An 18,309-nucleotide genomic window follows, 5' to 3' on the forward strand; every position below is an offset into this window, starting at 1 on the left:
GATCTCTACAGTGAAGCACGGCAGAAGCTCGGTGATCTCTACAGTGAAGCACGGCAGGGGGCTTGGTGATGTCTACAGTGAAGCACGGCGGGGGCTCAGTGATGTCTACAGTGAAGCATGGCGGGGGCTCAGTGATGTCTACAGTGAAGCATGGCGGGGGCTCAGTGATGTCTACAGTGAAGCATGATGTGTGCTTGGCGATGATTACAATGAAGCACGGTGGTGACTCTGAGATGTCGGCAGTTAAACGCGCCATGAATTCGATGTTTTGGGGCTGTAAATCTGCATCATGTGGAGAACAAGATGGATTCCACTAAGTATCTGGAAACCACAGTAGAAGATGTGAAGCGTCATGGGACTTTCCCACAAGACGATGATCCCAACACCTAACGGACAAACCAAGTCTTGGGAACAAAAGGAAATTCTGGAAGATTCTGGAGCGGCCGGCTCAGCCGTCTGTCCTGAACCCCACAGAAAATATCTGGCGGGATGTAAAGATGGTTGAAGCTCAAAAGCATAGGACACTAGTGACCACGAAGGGGTGAATAATGCTCCGGAGGCTGCAGACGCCGTATACGCGGCATGTTGTGGTGAATCTGGAGAAAACGCTCAGGATTACTTGTTAAGATATTTCCATTGTTCTTGTTGGTTTATTGTTTGTAAACGCGACAAATAAACCAAAATTTAAAATAGGGGGGAGCTGCTGTAAATAACAGCACTGTGTGTACATATGGGGGGCTAAGCTATAATGGGGGGGGAGCTGCTGTAAATAACAGCACTGTGTGTACATATGGGGGGCTAAGCTATAATGGGGGGGGCTGCTGTAAATAACAGCACTGTGTGTACATATGGGGGGCTAAGCTATAATGGGGGGGGCTGCTGTAAATAACAGCACTGTGTGTACATATGGGGGGCTAAGCTATAATGGGGGGGGCTGCTGTAAATAACAGCACTGTGTGTACATATGGGGGGCTAAGCTATAATGGGGGGGGCTGCTGTAAATAACAGCACTGTGTGTACATATGGGGGGCTAAGCTATAATGGGGGGGGGAGCTGCTGTAAGTAACAGCACTGTGTGTACATATGGGGGGCTAAGCTATAATGGGGGGAGCTGCTGTAAGTAACAGCACTGTGTGTACATATGGGGGGCTAAGCTATAATGGGGGGAGCTGCTGTAAATAACAGCACTGTGTGTACATATGGGGGGCTAAGCTATAATGGGGGGAGCTGCTGTAAGTAACAGCACTGTGTGTACATATGGGGGCTAAGCTATAATGGGGGGGGCTGCTGTAAATAACAGAACTGTGTGTACATATGGGGGGCTAAGCTATAATGGGGGGGAGCTGCTGTAAGTAACAGCACTGTGTGTACATATGGGGGGCTAAGCTATAATGGGGGGAGCTGCTGTAAGTAACAGCACTGTGTGTACATATGGGGGGCTAAGCTATAATGGGGGGAGCTGCTGTAAATAACAGCACTGTGTGTACATATGGGGGGGCTAAGCTATAATGGGGGGAGCTGCTGTAAGTAACAGCACTGTGTGTACATATGGGGGGCTAAGCTATAATGGGGGGGAGCTGCTGTAAGTAACAGCACTGTGTGTACATATGGGGGGCTAAGCTATAATGGGGGGAGCTGCTGTAAGTAACAGCACTGTGTGTACATATGGGGGGCTAAGCTATAATGGGGGGAGCTGCTGTAAATAACAGCACTGTGTGTACATATGGGGGGCTAAGCTATAATGGGGGGAGCTGCTGTAAATAACAGCACTGTGTGTACATATGGGGGGCTAAGCTATAATGGGGGGGGCTGCTGTAAATAACAGCACTGTGTGTACATATGGGGGGCTAAGCTATAATGGGGGGGAGCTGCTGTAAATAACAGCACTGTGTGTACATATGGGGGGGCTAAGCTATAATGGGGGGGAGCTGCTGTAAATAACAGCACTGTGTGTACATATGGGGGGCTAAGCTATAATGGGGGGGGAGCTGCTGTAAATAACAGCACTGTGTGTACATATGGGGGGCTAAGCTATAATGGGGGGGAGCTGCTGTAAGTAACAGCACTGTGTGTACATATGGGGGGCTAAGCTATAATGGGGGGGAGCTGCTGTAAGTAACAGCACTGTGTGTACATATGGGGGGCTAAGCTATAATGGGGGGAGCTGCTGTAAATGAAGGGAATTTTGTTACTTACCGTAAATTCCTTTTCTTCTAGCTCCTATTGGGAGACCCAGACGATTGGGTGTATAGCACTGCCTCCGGAGGCCACACAAAGCATTACACTAAAAAGTGTAAGGCCCCTCCCCTTCTGGCTATACACCCCCAGTGGGATCACTGGCTCACCAGTTTTAGTGCAAAAGCAAGAAGGAGGAAAGCCAATAACTGGTTTAAACAAATTCACTCCGAGTAACATCGGAGAACTGAAAAACCGTTCAACATGAACAACATGTGTACCCGAAAAAACCCAAAAATCCCGAAGGACAACAGGGCGGGTGCTGGGTCTCCCAATAGGAGCTAGAAGAAAAGGAATTTACGGTAAGTAACAAAATTCCCTTCTTCTTCGGCGCTCCATTGGGAGACCCAGACGATTGGGACGTCCAAAAGCTGTCCCTGGGTGGGTAAAGAAATACCTCATGTTAGAGCTGCGAAGACAGCCCTCCCCTACGGGGAGGCAACTGCCGCCTGCAGGACTCTTCTACCTAGGCTGGCGTCCGCCGAAGCATAGGTATGCACCTGATAATGTTTGGTGAAAGTGTGCAGACTCGACCAGGTAGCTGCCTGGCACACCTGTTGAGCCGTAGCCTGGTGTCGCAATGCCCAGGACGCACCCACGGCTCTGGTAGAATGGGCCTTCAGCCCTGATGGAACCGGAAGCCCAGCAGAACGGTAGGCTTCAAGAATTGGTTCTTTGATCCATCGAGCCAGGGTGGCCTTAGAAGCCTGCGACCCTTTGCGCTTACCAGCGACAAGGACAAAGAGTGCATCCGAACGGCGCAAGGGCGCCGTGCGGGAAAAGTAGATTCTGAGTGCTCTCACCAGATCTAACAAATGTAAATCCTTCTCATACCGATGAACTGCATGAGGACAAAACGAAGGCAAAGAGATATCCTGATTAAGATGAAAAGAGGATACCACCTTCGGGAGAAACTCCTGAATGGGGCGCAGCACTACCTTGTCCTGGTGGAAGACCAGGAAGGGAGCCTTGGATGACAGCGCTGCCAGCTCAGACACTCTCCGAAGAGATGTGATCGCTACCAGAAAAGCCACTTTCTGTGATAGTCTAGAAAGTGAAACCTCCCTCAGAGGCTCGAAGGGCGGCTTCTGGAGGGCAACTAGTACCCTGTTCAGATCCCATGGATCTAACGGCCGCTTGTACGGGGGTACAATATGACAAACCCCCTGCAGGAACGTGCGCACCTTAGGAAGTCGTGCTAGACGCTTCTGAAAAAAGACGGATAGCGCCGAGACTTGCCCTTTAAGGGAGCCGAGCGACAACCTTTTTCTAACCCAGATTGCAGGAAAGAAAGAAAGGTAGGCAATGCAAATGGCCAGGGAGACACTCCCTGAGCAGAGCACCAGGATAAGAATATCCTCCACGTTCTGTGGTAGATCTTAGCGGACGTGGGCTTCCTAGCCTGTCTCATGGTGGCAACGACCCCTTGGGATAATCCTGAAGACCCTAGGATCCAGGACTCAATGGCCACACAGTCAGGTTCAGGGCCGCAGAATTCCGATGGAAAAACGGCCCTTGGGACAGTAAGTCTGGTCGGTCTGGTAGTGCCCACGGTTGGCCGACCGTGAGATGCCACAGATCCGGATACCACGCCCTCCTTGGCCAGTCTGGGGCGACGAGTATGACGCGGCTGCAGTCGGATCTGATCTTGCGTAGCACTCTGGGCAAGAGTGCCAGAGGTGGAAACACATAAGGGAGCCGGAACTGCGACCAATCTTGCACTAAGGCGTCTGCCGCCAGAGCTCTGTGATCGCGGGACCGTGCTATGAAGGTTGGGACCTTGCTGTTGTGCCTGGACGCCATTAGGTCGACGTCCGGCCTTCCCCAGCGGCTACAGATTTCCTGAAACACGTCCGGGTGAAGGGACCATTCCCCTGCGTCCATGCCCTGGCGGCTGAGGAAGTCTGCTTCCCAGTTTTCTACGCCGGGGATGTGAACTGCGGATACGGTGGAGGCCGTGGCTTCCACCCACATCATAATCCGCCGGACTTCCTGGAAGGCTTGCCGACTGCGTGTCCCCCCTTGGTGATTGATGTATGCCACCGCTGTGGAGTTGTCCGATTGAATTCGGATCTGCTTCCCTTCCAGCCACTGTTGGAAGGCTAGTAGGGCAAGATACACTGCTCTGATTTCCAGAACATTGATCTGAAGGGTGGACTCCTGCTGAGTCCACGTACCCTGAGCCCTGTGGTGGAGAAACACTGCTCCCCACCCTGACAGACTCGCGTCTGTCGTGACCACCGCCCAAGACGGTGGTAGGAAGGATCTTCCCTGTGATAATGAGGTGGGAAGAGGCCACCATTGCAGAGAGTCCTTGGCCGTCTGTGAAAGGGAGACTTTCCTGTTCAGGGATGTTGACTTCCCGTCCCATTGGCGGAGAATGTCCCAATAACTTTTCTGCTGCTGTAGTCTAGTCATTCTAGGCGAAAATAGCCCAGACTAGCGACCGTACAGTGCAGTGTATAGCATACAAGCATAAATACACATGAACACTTCAGTACATGCAATACAAGCAGCATGGAAAGCCTGTGCCTTAGCACCCCTGCTTTCCTGCTGCTGATGTGTCGCCATCTAAGAGGGCATATAGCCAAAAATAGCGACCTATGCAGTGTAAGCATAAAATACAAATGGACAACTGCGGTATTTAGTGGGGTCAGCACTTCAGGTGCCGCTTACCGCCCGCCTATAAGCGGGTGTGTGGTCGCCCTAGTCCTGTGCCTGGTTGCCCAGAGTCCGATCTCTCAGCTCGGACTGCAGGAATGGCTGCCGGCGTCCTTCTCCAGCTCGTGTGGGTAGGGGCGGGCCGTGGGCGTGCCCCCAAGTCAGAGCGGGAAACCGGCGTCCCACAGTGTCCAGTGAGAGGGCTGGAGCATGTAAATAAGGCTCCAGCCCTCGGCGCTGCTGATTGTACAGCGTCTCTCCCCTACCCTGATTGACAGGGTGGGGGCGGGAACGAAGCGGAGTTAGGCCGCAAAAGCCGGGGACTGGATTTATAAGCGCCGCCGCCGTAAAAGCGCGGTCGGCGCTAAGTCCCCGGCGCACTACAAGTCCCAGCCGCGCCGCCGCTCCCGGAGCGTCCGGCGCGGTAGTTCCCAATACATAAAGTCACTCAGCTAGGCTGCAGTGACTGTAACCCTTTACTGTCCCCGGCGCACTAGCACACCCAGCAAGTCTGGAGTGTGCTGTGCCTGTGTGTACGGGGACACAGAGTACCTGAATGGTGCAGGGCCATGTCCCTGAACGGTACCCAGCTCCGTATCCAGCAGGTTCAATGGGTCTGTGGATGGAGCCCGGCCTCAGGGCTTTGGGGCCGGTAAGATCCCACTTCCTCAGAGCCCCTCAGGGGGATGGGGAAGGAAAACAGCATGTGGGCTCCAGCCGCCGTACCAGCAATAGGTACCTCAACCTTACAAACCACAAGCGGGGTGAGAAGGGAGCATGCTGGGGGCCCCATATGGGCCCTCTTTTCTTCCATCCGACATAGTCAGCAGCTACTGCTGACTAAACAGTGGAGCTATGCGTGGATGTCTGACCTCCTTCGCACAAAGCAGAAAACTGGTGAGCCAGTGATCCCACTGGGGGTGTATAGCCAGAAGGGGAGGGGCCTTACACTTTTTAGTGTAATGCTTTGTGTGGCCTCCGGAGGCAGTAGCTATACACCCAATCGTCTGGGTCTCCCAATGGAGCGCCGAAGAAAGCCACTTTCTGTGATAGTCTAGAAAGTGAAACCTCCCTCAGAGGCTCGAAGGGCGGCTTCTGGAGGGCAACTAGTACCCTGTTCAGATCCCATGGATCTAACGGCCGCTTGTACGGGGGTACGATATGGCAAACCCCCTGTAGGAACGTGCGCACCTTAGGAAGGCGTGCCAAACGCCTCTGAAAAAAGACGGATAGCGCCGAGACCTGACCTTTAAGGGAGCCGAGCGACAAACCTTTTTCTAACCCAGATTGCAGGAAAGAAAGAAAGGTAGGCAATGCAAATGGCCAGGGAGACACTCCCTGAGCAGAGCACCAGGATAAGAATATCCTCCACGTTCTGTGGTAGATCTTAGCGGACGTGGGCTTCCTAGCCTGTCTCATGGTGGCAACGACCCCTTGGGACAATCCTGAAGACGCTAGGATCCAGGACTCAATGGCCACACAGTCAGGTTCAGGGCCGCAGAATTCCGATGGAAAAACGGCCCTTGGGACAGTAAGTCTGGTCGGTCTGGTAGTGCCCACGGTTGGCCGACCGTGAGCTGCCACAGATCCGGATACCACGCCCTCCTCGGCCAGTCTGGGGCGACGAGTATGACGCGGCTGCAATCGGATCTGATCTTGCGTAGCACTCTGGGCAAGAGTGCCAGAGGTGGAAACACATAAGGGAGCCGGAACTGCGACCAATCTTGCACTAGGGCGTCTGCCGCCAGCGCTCTTTGATCGCGAGACCGTGCCATGAAGGTTGGGACCTTGTTGTTGTGCCGGGACGCCATGAGGTCGACGTCCGGCCTTCCCCATCGGCGACAGATTTCCTGAAACACGTCTGGGTGAAGGGACCATTCCCCTGCGTCCATGCCCTGGCGACTGAGGAAGTCTGCTTCCCAGTTTTCTACGCCGGGGATGTGAACTGCGGATATGGTGGAGGCCGTGGCTTCCACCCACATCAGAATCCGCCGGACTTCCTGGAAGGCTTGCCGACTGCGTGTCCCCCCTTGGTGGTTGATGTATGCCACCGCTGTGGAGTTGTCCGACTGAATTCGGATCTGCCTTCCTTCCAGCCACTGCTGGAAGGCTAGTAGGGCAAGATACACTGCTCTGATTTCCAGAACATTGATCTGAAGGGTGGACTCCTGCTGAGTCCACGTACCCTGAGCCCTGTGGTGGAGAAAAACTGCTCCCCACCCTGACAGACTCGCGTCTGTCGTGACCACCGCCCAAGACGGTGGTAGGAAGGATCTTCCCTGTGATAATGAGGTGGGAAGAAGCCACCACTGCAGAGAGTCCTTGGCCGTCTGGGAAAGGGAGACTTTCCTGTCCAGGGATTTTGACTTCCCGTCCCATTGGCGGAGAATGTCCCATTGAAGTGGGCGCAGATGAAACTGCGCGAACGGGACTGCCTCCATTTCCCGAGGAAGTGCATGAGGCGTCTTAAGGAGTGCGACTGACTTTGAAGGAGAGCCTGCACCCCAGTCTGAAGAGACCGCTGCTTGTCCAGCGGAAGCTTCACTATCGCTGAGAGAGTATGAAACTCCATGCCAAGATACGTTAGTGATTGGGTCGGTGACAGATTTGACTTTGAGAATGCAAGCCTGGGGTGTGCGTGGCCTGCCATACGGGGACACAGAGTACCTGAAAGTTGCAGGGCCTTGTCCCTGAACGGCACTCCCGCTCCACATCCAGCAGGTTCTATGGGTCTGTGGATGGAGCCCGGCCTCAGGGCTTGGTGGCCGGTAAGATCCCACTTCCTCAGAGCCCCCCAGGGGGATGGGGAAGGAAAACAGCATGTGGGCTCCAGCCTCCGTACCAGCAATAGGTACCTCAACCTTACAAACCGCAAGTGGGGTGAGAAGGGAGCATGCTGGGGGCCCTATATGGGCCCTCTTTTCTTCCATCCGATATAGTCAGCAGCTACTGCTGACTAAACAGTGGAGCTATGCGTGGATGTCTGACCTCCTTCGCACAAAGCAGAAAACTGGTGAGCCAGTGATCCCACTGGGGGTGTATAGCCAGAAGGGGAGGGGCCTTACACTTTTTAGTGTAATGCTTTGTGTGGCCTCCGGAGGCAGTGCTATACACCCAATCGTCTGGGTCTCCCAATGGAGCGCCGAAGAAAACAGCACTGTGTGTACATATGGGGGGGCTAAGCTATAATGGGGGGGGAGCTGCTGTAAGTAACAGCACTGTGTGTACATATGGGGGGCTAAGCTATAATGGGGGGCTGCTGTAAACAGCACTGTGTGTACATATGGGGGGCTAAGCTATAATGGGGGGGAGCTGCTGTAAGTAACAGCACTGTGTGTACATATGGGGGGCTAAGCTATAATGGGGGGAGCTGCTGTAAGTAACAGCACTGTGTGTACATATGGGGGGCTAAGCTATAATGGGGGGAGCTGCTGTAAGTAACAGCACTGTGTGTACATATGGGGGCTAAGCTAAAATGGGGGGGAGCTGCTGTAAATAACAGCACTGTGTGTACATATGGGGGCTAAGCTAAAATGGGGGGGAGCTGCTGTAAATAACAGCCTGTGTGTACATATGGGGGGCTAAGCTATAATGGGGGGAGCTGCTGTAAATAACAGCACTGTGTGTACATATGGGGGGCTAAGCTATAATGGGGGGAGCAGCTATAAATAACAGCACTGTGTGTACATATGGGGGGCTAAGCTATAATGGGGGGGAGCTGCTGTAAGTAACAGCACTGTGTGTACATATGGGGGGCTAAGCTATAATGGGGGGGAGCTGCTGTAAATAACAGCACTGTGTGTACATATGGGAGGCTAAGCTATAATAGGGGGGAGCTGCTGTAAATAACAGCACTGTGTGTACATATGGGGGGCTAAGCTATAATGGGGGGGGGAGCTGCTGTAAGTAACAGCACTGTGTGTACATATGGGGGGCTAAGCTATAATGGGGGGGAGCTGCTGTAAGTAACAGCACTGTGTGTACATATGGGGGGCTAAGCTATAATGGGGGGAGCTGCTGTAAATAACAGCACTGTGTGTACATATGGGGGGCTAAGCTATAATGGGGGGAGCAGCTGTAAATAACAGCACTGTGTGTACATATGGGGGGCTAGGCTATAATGGGGGGAGCTGCTGTAAGTAACAGCACTGTGTGTACATATGGGGGGCTAAGCTATAATGGGGGGGAGCTGCTGTAAATAACAGCACTGTGTGTACATATGGGGGGCTAAGCTATAATGGGGGGGAGCTGCTGTAAGTAAAAGCACTGTGTGTACATATGGGGGGCTAAGCTATAATGGGGGGGGGCTGCTGTAAATAACAGCACTGTGTGTACATATGGGGGGCTAAGCTATAATGGGGGGGCTGCTGTAAATAACAGCACTGTGTGTACATATGGGGGGCTAAGCTATAATGGGGGGGAGCTGCTGTAAGTAACAGCACTGTGTGTACATATGGGGGGCTAAGCTATAATGGGGGGAGCTGCTGTAAGTAACAGCACTGTGTGTACATATGGGGGGCTAAGCTATAATGGGGGGGAGCTGCTGTAAGTAACAGCACTGTGTGTACATATGGGGGGCTAAGCTATAATGGGGGGGAGCTGCTGTAAATAACAGCACTGTGTGTACATATGGGGGGCTAAGCTATAATGGGGGGGAGCTGCTGTAAATAACAGCACTGTGTGTACATATGGGGGGCTAAGCTATAATGGGGGGGGCTGCTGTAAATAACAGCACTGTGTGTACATATGGGGGGCTAAGCTATAATGGGGGGGAGCTGCTGTAAATAACAGCACTGTGTGTACATATGGGGGGCTAAGCTATAATGGGGGGGAGCTGCTGTAAGTAACAGCACTGTGTGTACATATGGGGGGCTAAGCTATAATGGGGGGAGCTGTTGTAAGTAACAGCACTGTGTGTACATATGGGGGGCTAAGCTATAATGGGGGGGAGCTGCTGTAAATAACAGCACTGTGTGTACATATGGGGGGCTAAGCTATAATGGGGGGGAGCTGCTGTAAGTAACAGCACTGTGTACATATGGGGGGCTAAGCTATAATGGGGGGGAGCTGCTGTAAGTAACAGCACTGTGTGTACATATGGGGGGCTAAGCTATAATGGGGGGGAGCTGCTGTAAATATCAGCACTGTGTGTACATATGGGGGGCTAAGCTATAATGGGGGGGAGCTGCTGTAAATAACAGCACTGTGTGTACATATGGGGGGCTAAGCTATAATGGGGGGAGCTGCTGTAAATAACAGCACTGTGTGTACATATGGGGGGCTAAGCTATAATGGGGGGAGCTGCTGTAAGTAACAGCACTGTGTGTACATATGGGGGGCTAAGCTATAATGGGGGGGAGCTGCTGTAAATAACAGCACTGTGTGTACATATGGGGGGCTAAGCTATAATGGGGGGGAGCTGCTGTAAATAACAGCACTGTGTGTACATATGGGGGGCTAAGCTATAATGGGGGGGAGCTGCTGTAAGTAACAGCACTGTGTGTACATATGGGGGGCTAAGCTATAATGGGGGGAGCTGCTGTAAGTAACAGCACTGTGTGTACATATGGGGGGCTAAGCTATAATGGGGGGGAGCTGCTGTAAATAACAGCACTGTGTGTACATATGGGGGGCTAAGCTATAATGGGGGGGGAGCTGCTGTAAATAACAGCACTGTGTGTACATATGGGGGGCTAAGCTATAATGGGGGGGAGCTGCTGTAAATAACAGCACTGTGTGTACATATGGGGGGATAAGCTATAATGGGGGGGAGCTGCTGTAAGTAACAGCACTGTGTGTACATATGGGGTGCTAAGCTATAATGGGGGGGAGCTGCTGTAAATAACAGCACTGTGTGTACATATGGGGGGCTAAGCTATAATGGGGGGGAGCTGCTGTAAGTAACAGCACTGTGTGTACATATGGGGGGCTAAGCTATAATGGGGGGAGCTGCTGTAAGTAACAGCACTGTGTGTACATATGGGGGGCTAAGCTATAATGGGGGGGGGGAGCTGCTGTAAGTAACAGCACTGTGTGTACATATGGGGGGCTAAGCTATAATGGGGGGAGCTGCTGTAAATAACAGCACTGTGTGTACATATGGGGGGCTAAGCTATAATGGGGGGGAGCTGCTGTAAGTAACAGCACTGTGTGTACATATGGGGGGCTAAGCTATAATGGGGGGGAGCTGCTGTAAATAACAGCACTGTGTGTACATATGGGAGGCTAAGCTATAATAGGGGGGAGCTGCTGTAAATAACAGCACTGTGTGTACATATGGGGGGCTAAGCTATAATGGGGGGAGCTGTTGTAAGTAACAGCACTGTGTGTACATATGGGAGGCTAAGCTATAATGGGGGGGGGAGCTGCTGTAAGTAACAGCACTGTGTGTACATATGGGGGGCTAAGCTATAATGGGGGGGAGCTGCTGTAAGTAACAGCACTGTGTGTACATATGGGGGGGCTAAGCTATAATGGGGGGAGCTGCTGTAAGTAACAGCACTGTGTGTACATATGGGGGGCTAAGCTATAATGGGGGGGGGAGCTGCTGTAAGTAACAGCACTGTGTGTACATATGGGGGGCTAAGCTATAATGGGGGGGAGCTGCTGTAAGTAACAGCACTGTGTGTACATAAGGGGGGCTAAGCTATAATGGGGGGGAGCTGCTGTAAGTAACAGCACTGTGTGTACATATGGGGGGGCTAAGCTATAATGGGGGGGAGCTGCTGTAAGTAACAGCACTGTGTGTACATATGGGGGGCTAAGCTATAATGGGGGGGAGCTGCTGTAAATAACAGCACTGTGTGTACATATGGGGGGCTAAGCTATAATGGGGGGGAGCTGCTGTAAATAACAGCACTGTGTGTACATATGGGGGGGCTAAGCTATAATGGGGGGGAGCTGCTGTAAATAACAGCACTGTGTGTACATATGGGGGGCTAAGCTATAATGGGGGGGAGCTGCTGTAAATAACAGCACTGTGTGTACATATGGGGGGCTAAGCTATAATGGGGGGGGAGCTGCTGTAAATAACAGCACTGTGTGTACATATGGGGGGCTAAGCTATAATGGGGGGGAGCTGCTGTAAATAACAGCACTGTGTGTACATATGGGGGGGCTAAGCTATAATGGGGGGGAGCTGCTATAAGTAACAGCACTGTGTGTACATATGGGGGGCTAAGCTATAATGGGGGGGAGCTGCTGTAAATAACAGCACTGTGTGTACATATGGGGGGCTAAGCTATAATGGGGGGGAGCTGCTATAAGTAACAGCACTGTGTGTACATATGGGGGGCTAAGCTATAATGGGGGGGAGCTGCTGTAAATAACAGCACTGTGTGTACATATGGGGGGCTAAGCTATAATGGGGGGGGCTGCTGTAAATAACAGCACTGTGTGTACATATGGGGGGCTAAGCTATAATGGGGGGGGGAGCTGCTGTAAGTAACAGCACTGTGTGTACATATGGGGGGGCTAAGCTATAATGGGGGGGGAGCTGCAGTAATTAACAGCACTGTGTGTACATATGGGGGGCTAAGCTATAATGGGGGGGAGCTGCTGTAAATAACAGCACTGTGTTTACATATGGGGGGCTAAGCTATAATGGGGGGAGCTGCAGTAAGTAACAGCACTGTGTGTACATATGGGGGGCTAAGCTATAATGGGGGGGAGCTGCTGTAAATAACAGCACTGTGTGTACATATGGGGGGCTAAGCTATAATGGGGGGGAGCTGCTGTAAATAACAGCACTGTGTACATATGGGGGGCTAAGCTATAATGGGGGGGAACTGCTGTAAGTAACAGCACTGTGTGTACATATGGGGGGCCAAGCTATAATGGGGGGAGCTGCTGTAAGTAACAGCACTGTGTGTACATATGGGGGGCTAAGCTATAATGGGGGGGAGCTGCTGTAAATAACAGCACTGTGTGTACATATGGGGGGCTAAGCTATAATGGGGGGAGCTGCTGTAAGTAACAGCACTGTGTGTACATATGGGGGGCTAAGCTATAATGGGGGGAGCTGCTGTAAGTAACAGCACTGTGTGTACATATGGGGGGCTAAGCTATAATGGGGGGAGCTGCTGTAAGTAACAGCACTGTGTGTACATAAGGGGGGCTAAGCTATAATGGGGGGGAGCTGCTGTAAGTAACAGCACTGTGTGTACATATGGGGGGGCTAAGCTATAATGGGGGGGAGCTGCTGTAAATAACAGCACTGTGTGTACATATGGGGGGCTAAGCTATAATGGGGGGGGGAGCTGCTGTAAGTAACAGCACTGTGTGTACATATGGGGGGCTAAGCTATAATGGGGGGAGCTGCTGTAAATAACAGCACTGTGTGTACATATGGGGGGCTAAGCTATAATGGGGGGGGAGCTGCTGTAAATAACAGCACTGTGTGTACATATGGGGGGCTAAGCTATAATGGGGGGGAGCTGCTGTAAGTAACAGCACTGTGTGTACATATGGGGGGCTAAGCTATAATGGGGGGGAGCTGCTGTAAATAACAGCACTGTGTGTACATATGGGGGGCTAAGCTATAATGGGGGGAGCTGCTGTAAGTAACAGCACTGTGTGTACATATGGGGGGCTAAGCTATAATGGGGGGGAGCTGCTGTAAGTAACAGCACTGTGTACATATGGGGGGCTAAGCTATAATGGGGGGAGCTGCTGTAAGTAACAGCACTGTGTGTACATATGGGGGGCTAAGCTATAATGGGGGGGAGCTGCTGTAAGTAACAGCACTGTGTGTACATATGGGGGGCTAAGCTATAATGGGGGGGAGCTGCTGTAAGTAACAGCACTGTGTGTACATATGGGGGGCTAAGCTATAATGGGGGGAGCTGCTGTAAGTAACAGCACTGTGTGTACATATGGGGGGCTAAGCTATAATGGGGGGGGCTGCTGTAAGTAACAGCACTGTGTGTACATATGGGGGGCTAAGCTATAATGGGGGCGAGCTGCTGTAAGTAACAGCACTGTGTGTACATATGGGGGGCTAAGCTATAATGGGGGGGAGCTGCTGTAAGTAACAGCACTGTGTGTACATATGGGGGGCTAAGCTATAATGGGGGGGAGCTGCTGTAAATAACAGCACTGTGTGTACATATGGGGGGCTAAGCTATAATGGGGGGGAGCTGCTGTAAATAACAGCACTGTGTACATATGGGGGGCTAAGCTATAATGGGGGGGAGCTGCTGTAAATATCAGCACTGTGTGTACATATGGGGGGCTAAGCTATAATGGGGGGGAGCTGCTGTAAATAACAGCACTGTGTGTACATATGGGGGGCTAAGCTATAATGGGGGGAGCTGCTGTAAATAACAGCACTGTGTGTACATATGGGGGGCTAAGCTATAATGGGGGGGAGCTGCTGTAAATAACAGCACTGTGTGTACATATGGGGGGCTAAGCTATAATGGGGGGGAGCTGCTGTAAGTAACAGCACTGTGTGTACATATGGGGGGCCAAGCTATAATGGGGGGCAGCTGCTGTAAATAACAGCACTGTGTGTACATATGGGGGGCTAAGCTATAATGGGGGGCAGCTGCTGTAAGTAACAGCACTGTGTGTACATATGGGGGGCTAAGCTATAATGGGGGGGGAGCTGCTGTAAATAACAGCACTGTGTGTACATATGGGGGGCTAAGCTATAATGGGGGGGAGCTGCTGTAAGTAACAGCACTGTGTGTACATATGGGGGGCTAAGCTATAATGGGGGGGAGCTGCTGTAAGTAACAGCACTGTGTGTACATATGGGGGGCTAAGCTATAATGGGGGGGAGCTGCTGTAAATAACAGCACTGTGTGTACATATGGAGGGGCTAAGCTATAATGGGGGGGAGCTGCTGTAAATAACAGCACTGTGTGTACATATGGGGGGCTAAGCTATAATGGGGGGGAGCTGCTGTAAATAACAGCACTGTGTGTACATATGGGGGGCTAAGCTATAATGGGGGGTGGAGCTGCTGTAAATAACAGCACTGTGTGTACATATGGGGGGCTAAGCTATAATGGGGGGGAGCTGCTGTAAATAACAGCACTGTGTGTACATATGGGGGGCTAAGCTATAATGGGGGGGAGCTGCTGTAAATAACAGCACTGTGTGTACATATGGGGGGCTAAGCTATAATGGGGGGGAGCTGCTGTAAATAACAGCACTGTGTGTACATATGGGGGGCTAAGCTATAATGGGGGGGGGCACAGATGGATATCACACACAGGCCGGCGTCTCTCACCTTCTACATGTCCGTCGCTTCATCATCTGCAGGATTCTGACCTCCTAGGAGGGGAAAAATAATGATATATTATCTGGGGTCTGCAATTATTCATAGATTACTACCATAATCCCTCAATATAAGTTATCATTTACCATTAGCGGCTGCCAATGTGAAGGAAAGCGCAAAGACCGGACGCCCGGAGGAGGGCAGACACTGTGCAAGAGCGGAGGAAATGCTGCAGAACCAGAAACGTCACACACAGAAGTGATACAAGGTAGTTATAGTGCATCAGCCCGGAGGAGGGCAGACACTGTGCAAGAGCAGAGGAAATGCCGCAGAACCAGAAACGTCACACACAGAAGTGATACAAGGTAGTTATAGTGCATCAGCCCGGAGTCTCCCAGGCAAAGACGTCTCAGCAGATGGGTGTTCAAGAAGACACAAGACACGGGGAACACCGAGGCCCGGAGACGCGCCGATCGCACAGGGACCGGAGACGCGCTGATCGCCCAGGGACCGGAGACGCGCCGATCGCCCAGGGACCGGACACGCGCCGATCGCCCAGGGACCGGACACGCGCCGATCGCCCAGGGACCGGACACGCGCCGATCGCCCAGGGACCGGAGACGCGCCGATCGCCCAGGGACCGGAGACGCGCCGATCGCCCAGGGACCGGAGACGCGCCGATCGCCCAGGGACCGGAGACGCGCCGATCGCCCAGGGACCGGAGACGCGCCGATCGCCCAGGGACCGGAGACGCGCCGATCGCCCAGGGACCGGAGACGCGCCGATCGCCCAGGGAACCCTCTACAGAACCCTCTACATGCACAGCCCCCCCGGAGACAGTAATGTTCTCATTTTTCGGCATCTGTCGGTCAGCGACGGCTGATTTTTTGCGTCTTGAGCGGACGTTTTTTATTTGGACCATTCCTGGATCCGCACAGAAGATCTGGGGTGAGTTCTTTAAGATGTTTGGAACAAGTTTTTTTTTTGGGGGAAATTTCTATTTTGCAGCACTTCTTCCACACCTGCCTAAAACTTTTGCACAGTTCTGTATCATACACAGCCCAATGTCTGCAGGGTTTATACAATATATCATTAAAGTCAGTACACCCCTCATGTTTTATAGATCTATTTTAGTCTATCTTCTCCCGGGACATCACTGCAGATCTGTCCCTGTGATACGATGTGTAGGGTCAGTGTGCAGTGTAAATAACAAATCACAGCTATTAATGTCAAAACCACTACAACAAAAGTGAGTACACCCCTTAGTGAAAATGGCCAAATTGTGCCCAATTCACCATCTTCCCTCCCTGGTGTGATGTGACTCAGTGTTACAAGGTCTCCGGTGTGACTCAAGGAGCCGGGGTGTTACGTTTGGGGTTATCGCTCACACACTCTCCTACTGGTCACTGAAAGTTCAACATGGCTCCTCATGGCAAATAATTATCTGAAGATCTGAAAAGAAGGGAATTTTGTTACTTACCGTAAATTCCTTTTCTTCTAGCTCCTATTGGGAGACCCAGACGATTGGGTGTATAGCACTGCCTCCGGAGGCCACACAAAGCAATTACACTAAAAAGTGTAAGGCCCCTCCCCTTCTGGCTATACACCCCCAGTGGGATCACTGGCTCACCAGTTTTAGTGCAAAAGCAAGAAGGAGGAAAGCCAATAACTGGTTTAAACAAATTCACTCCGAAGTAACGTCGGAGAACTGAAAAACCGTTCAACATGAACAACATGTGTACCCGAAAAAACCCAAAAATCCCGAAGGACAACAGGGCGGGTGCTGGGTCTCCCAATAGGAGCTAGAAGAAAAGGAATTTACGGTAAGTAACAAAATTCCCTTCTTCTTCGGCGCTCCATTGGGAGACCCAGACGATTGGGACGTCCAAAAGCTGTCCCTGGGTGGGTAAAGAAATACCTCATGTTAGAGCTGCGAAGACAGCCCTCCCCTACGGGGAGGCAACTGCCGCCTGCAGGACTCTTCTACCTAGGCTGGCGTCCGCCGAAGCATAGGTATGCACCTGATAATGTTTGGTGAAAGTGTGCAGACTCGACCAGGTAGCTGCCTGGCACACCTGTTGAGCCGTAGCCTGGTGTCGTAATGCCCAGGATGCACCCACGGCTCTGGTAGAATGGGCCTTCAGCCCTGATGGAACCGGAAGCCCAGCAGAACGGTAGGCTTCAAGAATTGGTTCTTTGATCCATCGAGCCAGGGTGGCCTTAGAAGCCTGCGACCCTTTGCGCTTACCAGCGACAAGGACAAAGAGTGCATCCGAACGGCGCAGGGGCGCCGTGCGGGAAATGTAGATTCTGAGTGCTCTCACCAGATCTAACAAATGTAAATCCTTCTCATACCGATGAACTGCATGAGGACAAAACGAAGGCAAAGAGATATCCTGATTAAGATGAAAAGAGGATACCATCTTCGGGAGAAACTCCTGAATGGGGCGCAGCACTACCTTGTCCTGGTGGAAGACCAGGAATGGAGCATTGGATGACAGCGCTGCCAGCTCAGACACTCTCCGAAGAGATGTGATCGCTACCAGAAAAGCCACTTTCTGTGATAGTCTAGAAAGTGAAACCTCCCTCAGAGGCTCGAAGGGCGGCTTCTGGAGGGCAACTAGTACCCTGTTCAGATCCCATGGATCTAACGGCCGTTTGTACGGGGGAACGATATGGCAAACCCCCTGTAGGAACGTGCGCACCTTAGAAAGTCGTGCTAGACGCTTCTGAAAAAAGACGGATAGCGCCGAGACTTGTCCTTTAAGGGAGCCGAGCGACAAACCTTTTTCTAACCCAGATTGCAGGAAAGAAAGAAAGGTAGGCAATGCAAATGGCCAGGGAGACACTCCCTGAGCAGAGCACCAGGATAAGAATATCCTCCACGTTCTGTGGTAGATCTTAGCAGACGTGGGCTTCCTAGCCTGTCTCATGGTGGCAACGACCCCTTGGGATAAGCCTGAAGACGCTAGGATCCAGGACTCAATGGCCACACAGTCAGGTTCAGGGCCGCAGAATTCCGATGGAAAAAAGGCCCTTGGGACAGTAAGTCTGGTCGGTCTGGTAGTGCCCACGGATGGCCGACCGTGAGATGCCACAGATCCGGATACCACGCCCTCCTCGGCCAGTCTGGAGCGACGAGTATGACGCGGCTGCAGTCGGATCTGATCTTGCGTAGCACTCTGGGC

General features: G+C 52.1%; 1 protein-coding gene across 2 annotated transcripts in view; it reads right to left on the minus strand.

Annotated features, from left to right (window-relative positions):
* Window positions 1-18,309, minus strand: part of LOC142280667 (uncharacterized) — a 103,515-nt gene that overhangs the window by 11,463 nt on the left and 73,743 nt on the right. For both annotated transcript variants that reach the window (XM_075332767.1, XM_075332766.1), the window contains one exon: window positions 15,134-15,177. In XM_075332767.1, coding sequence (XP_075188882.1) covers window positions 15,137-15,177 — 41 coding nt within the window. In that variant the 3' untranslated portion in view covers window positions 15,134-15,136. The remainder of the gene's footprint in view (window positions 1-15,133; window positions 15,178-18,309) is intronic.

Source organism: Anomaloglossus baeobatrachus, chromosome 2 (genome assembly GCF_048569485.1).
Source record: "Anomaloglossus baeobatrachus isolate aAnoBae1 chromosome 2, aAnoBae1.hap1, whole genome shotgun sequence".
NCBI lineage: Eukaryota > Metazoa > Chordata > Amphibia > Anura > Aromobatidae > Anomaloglossus > Anomaloglossus baeobatrachus.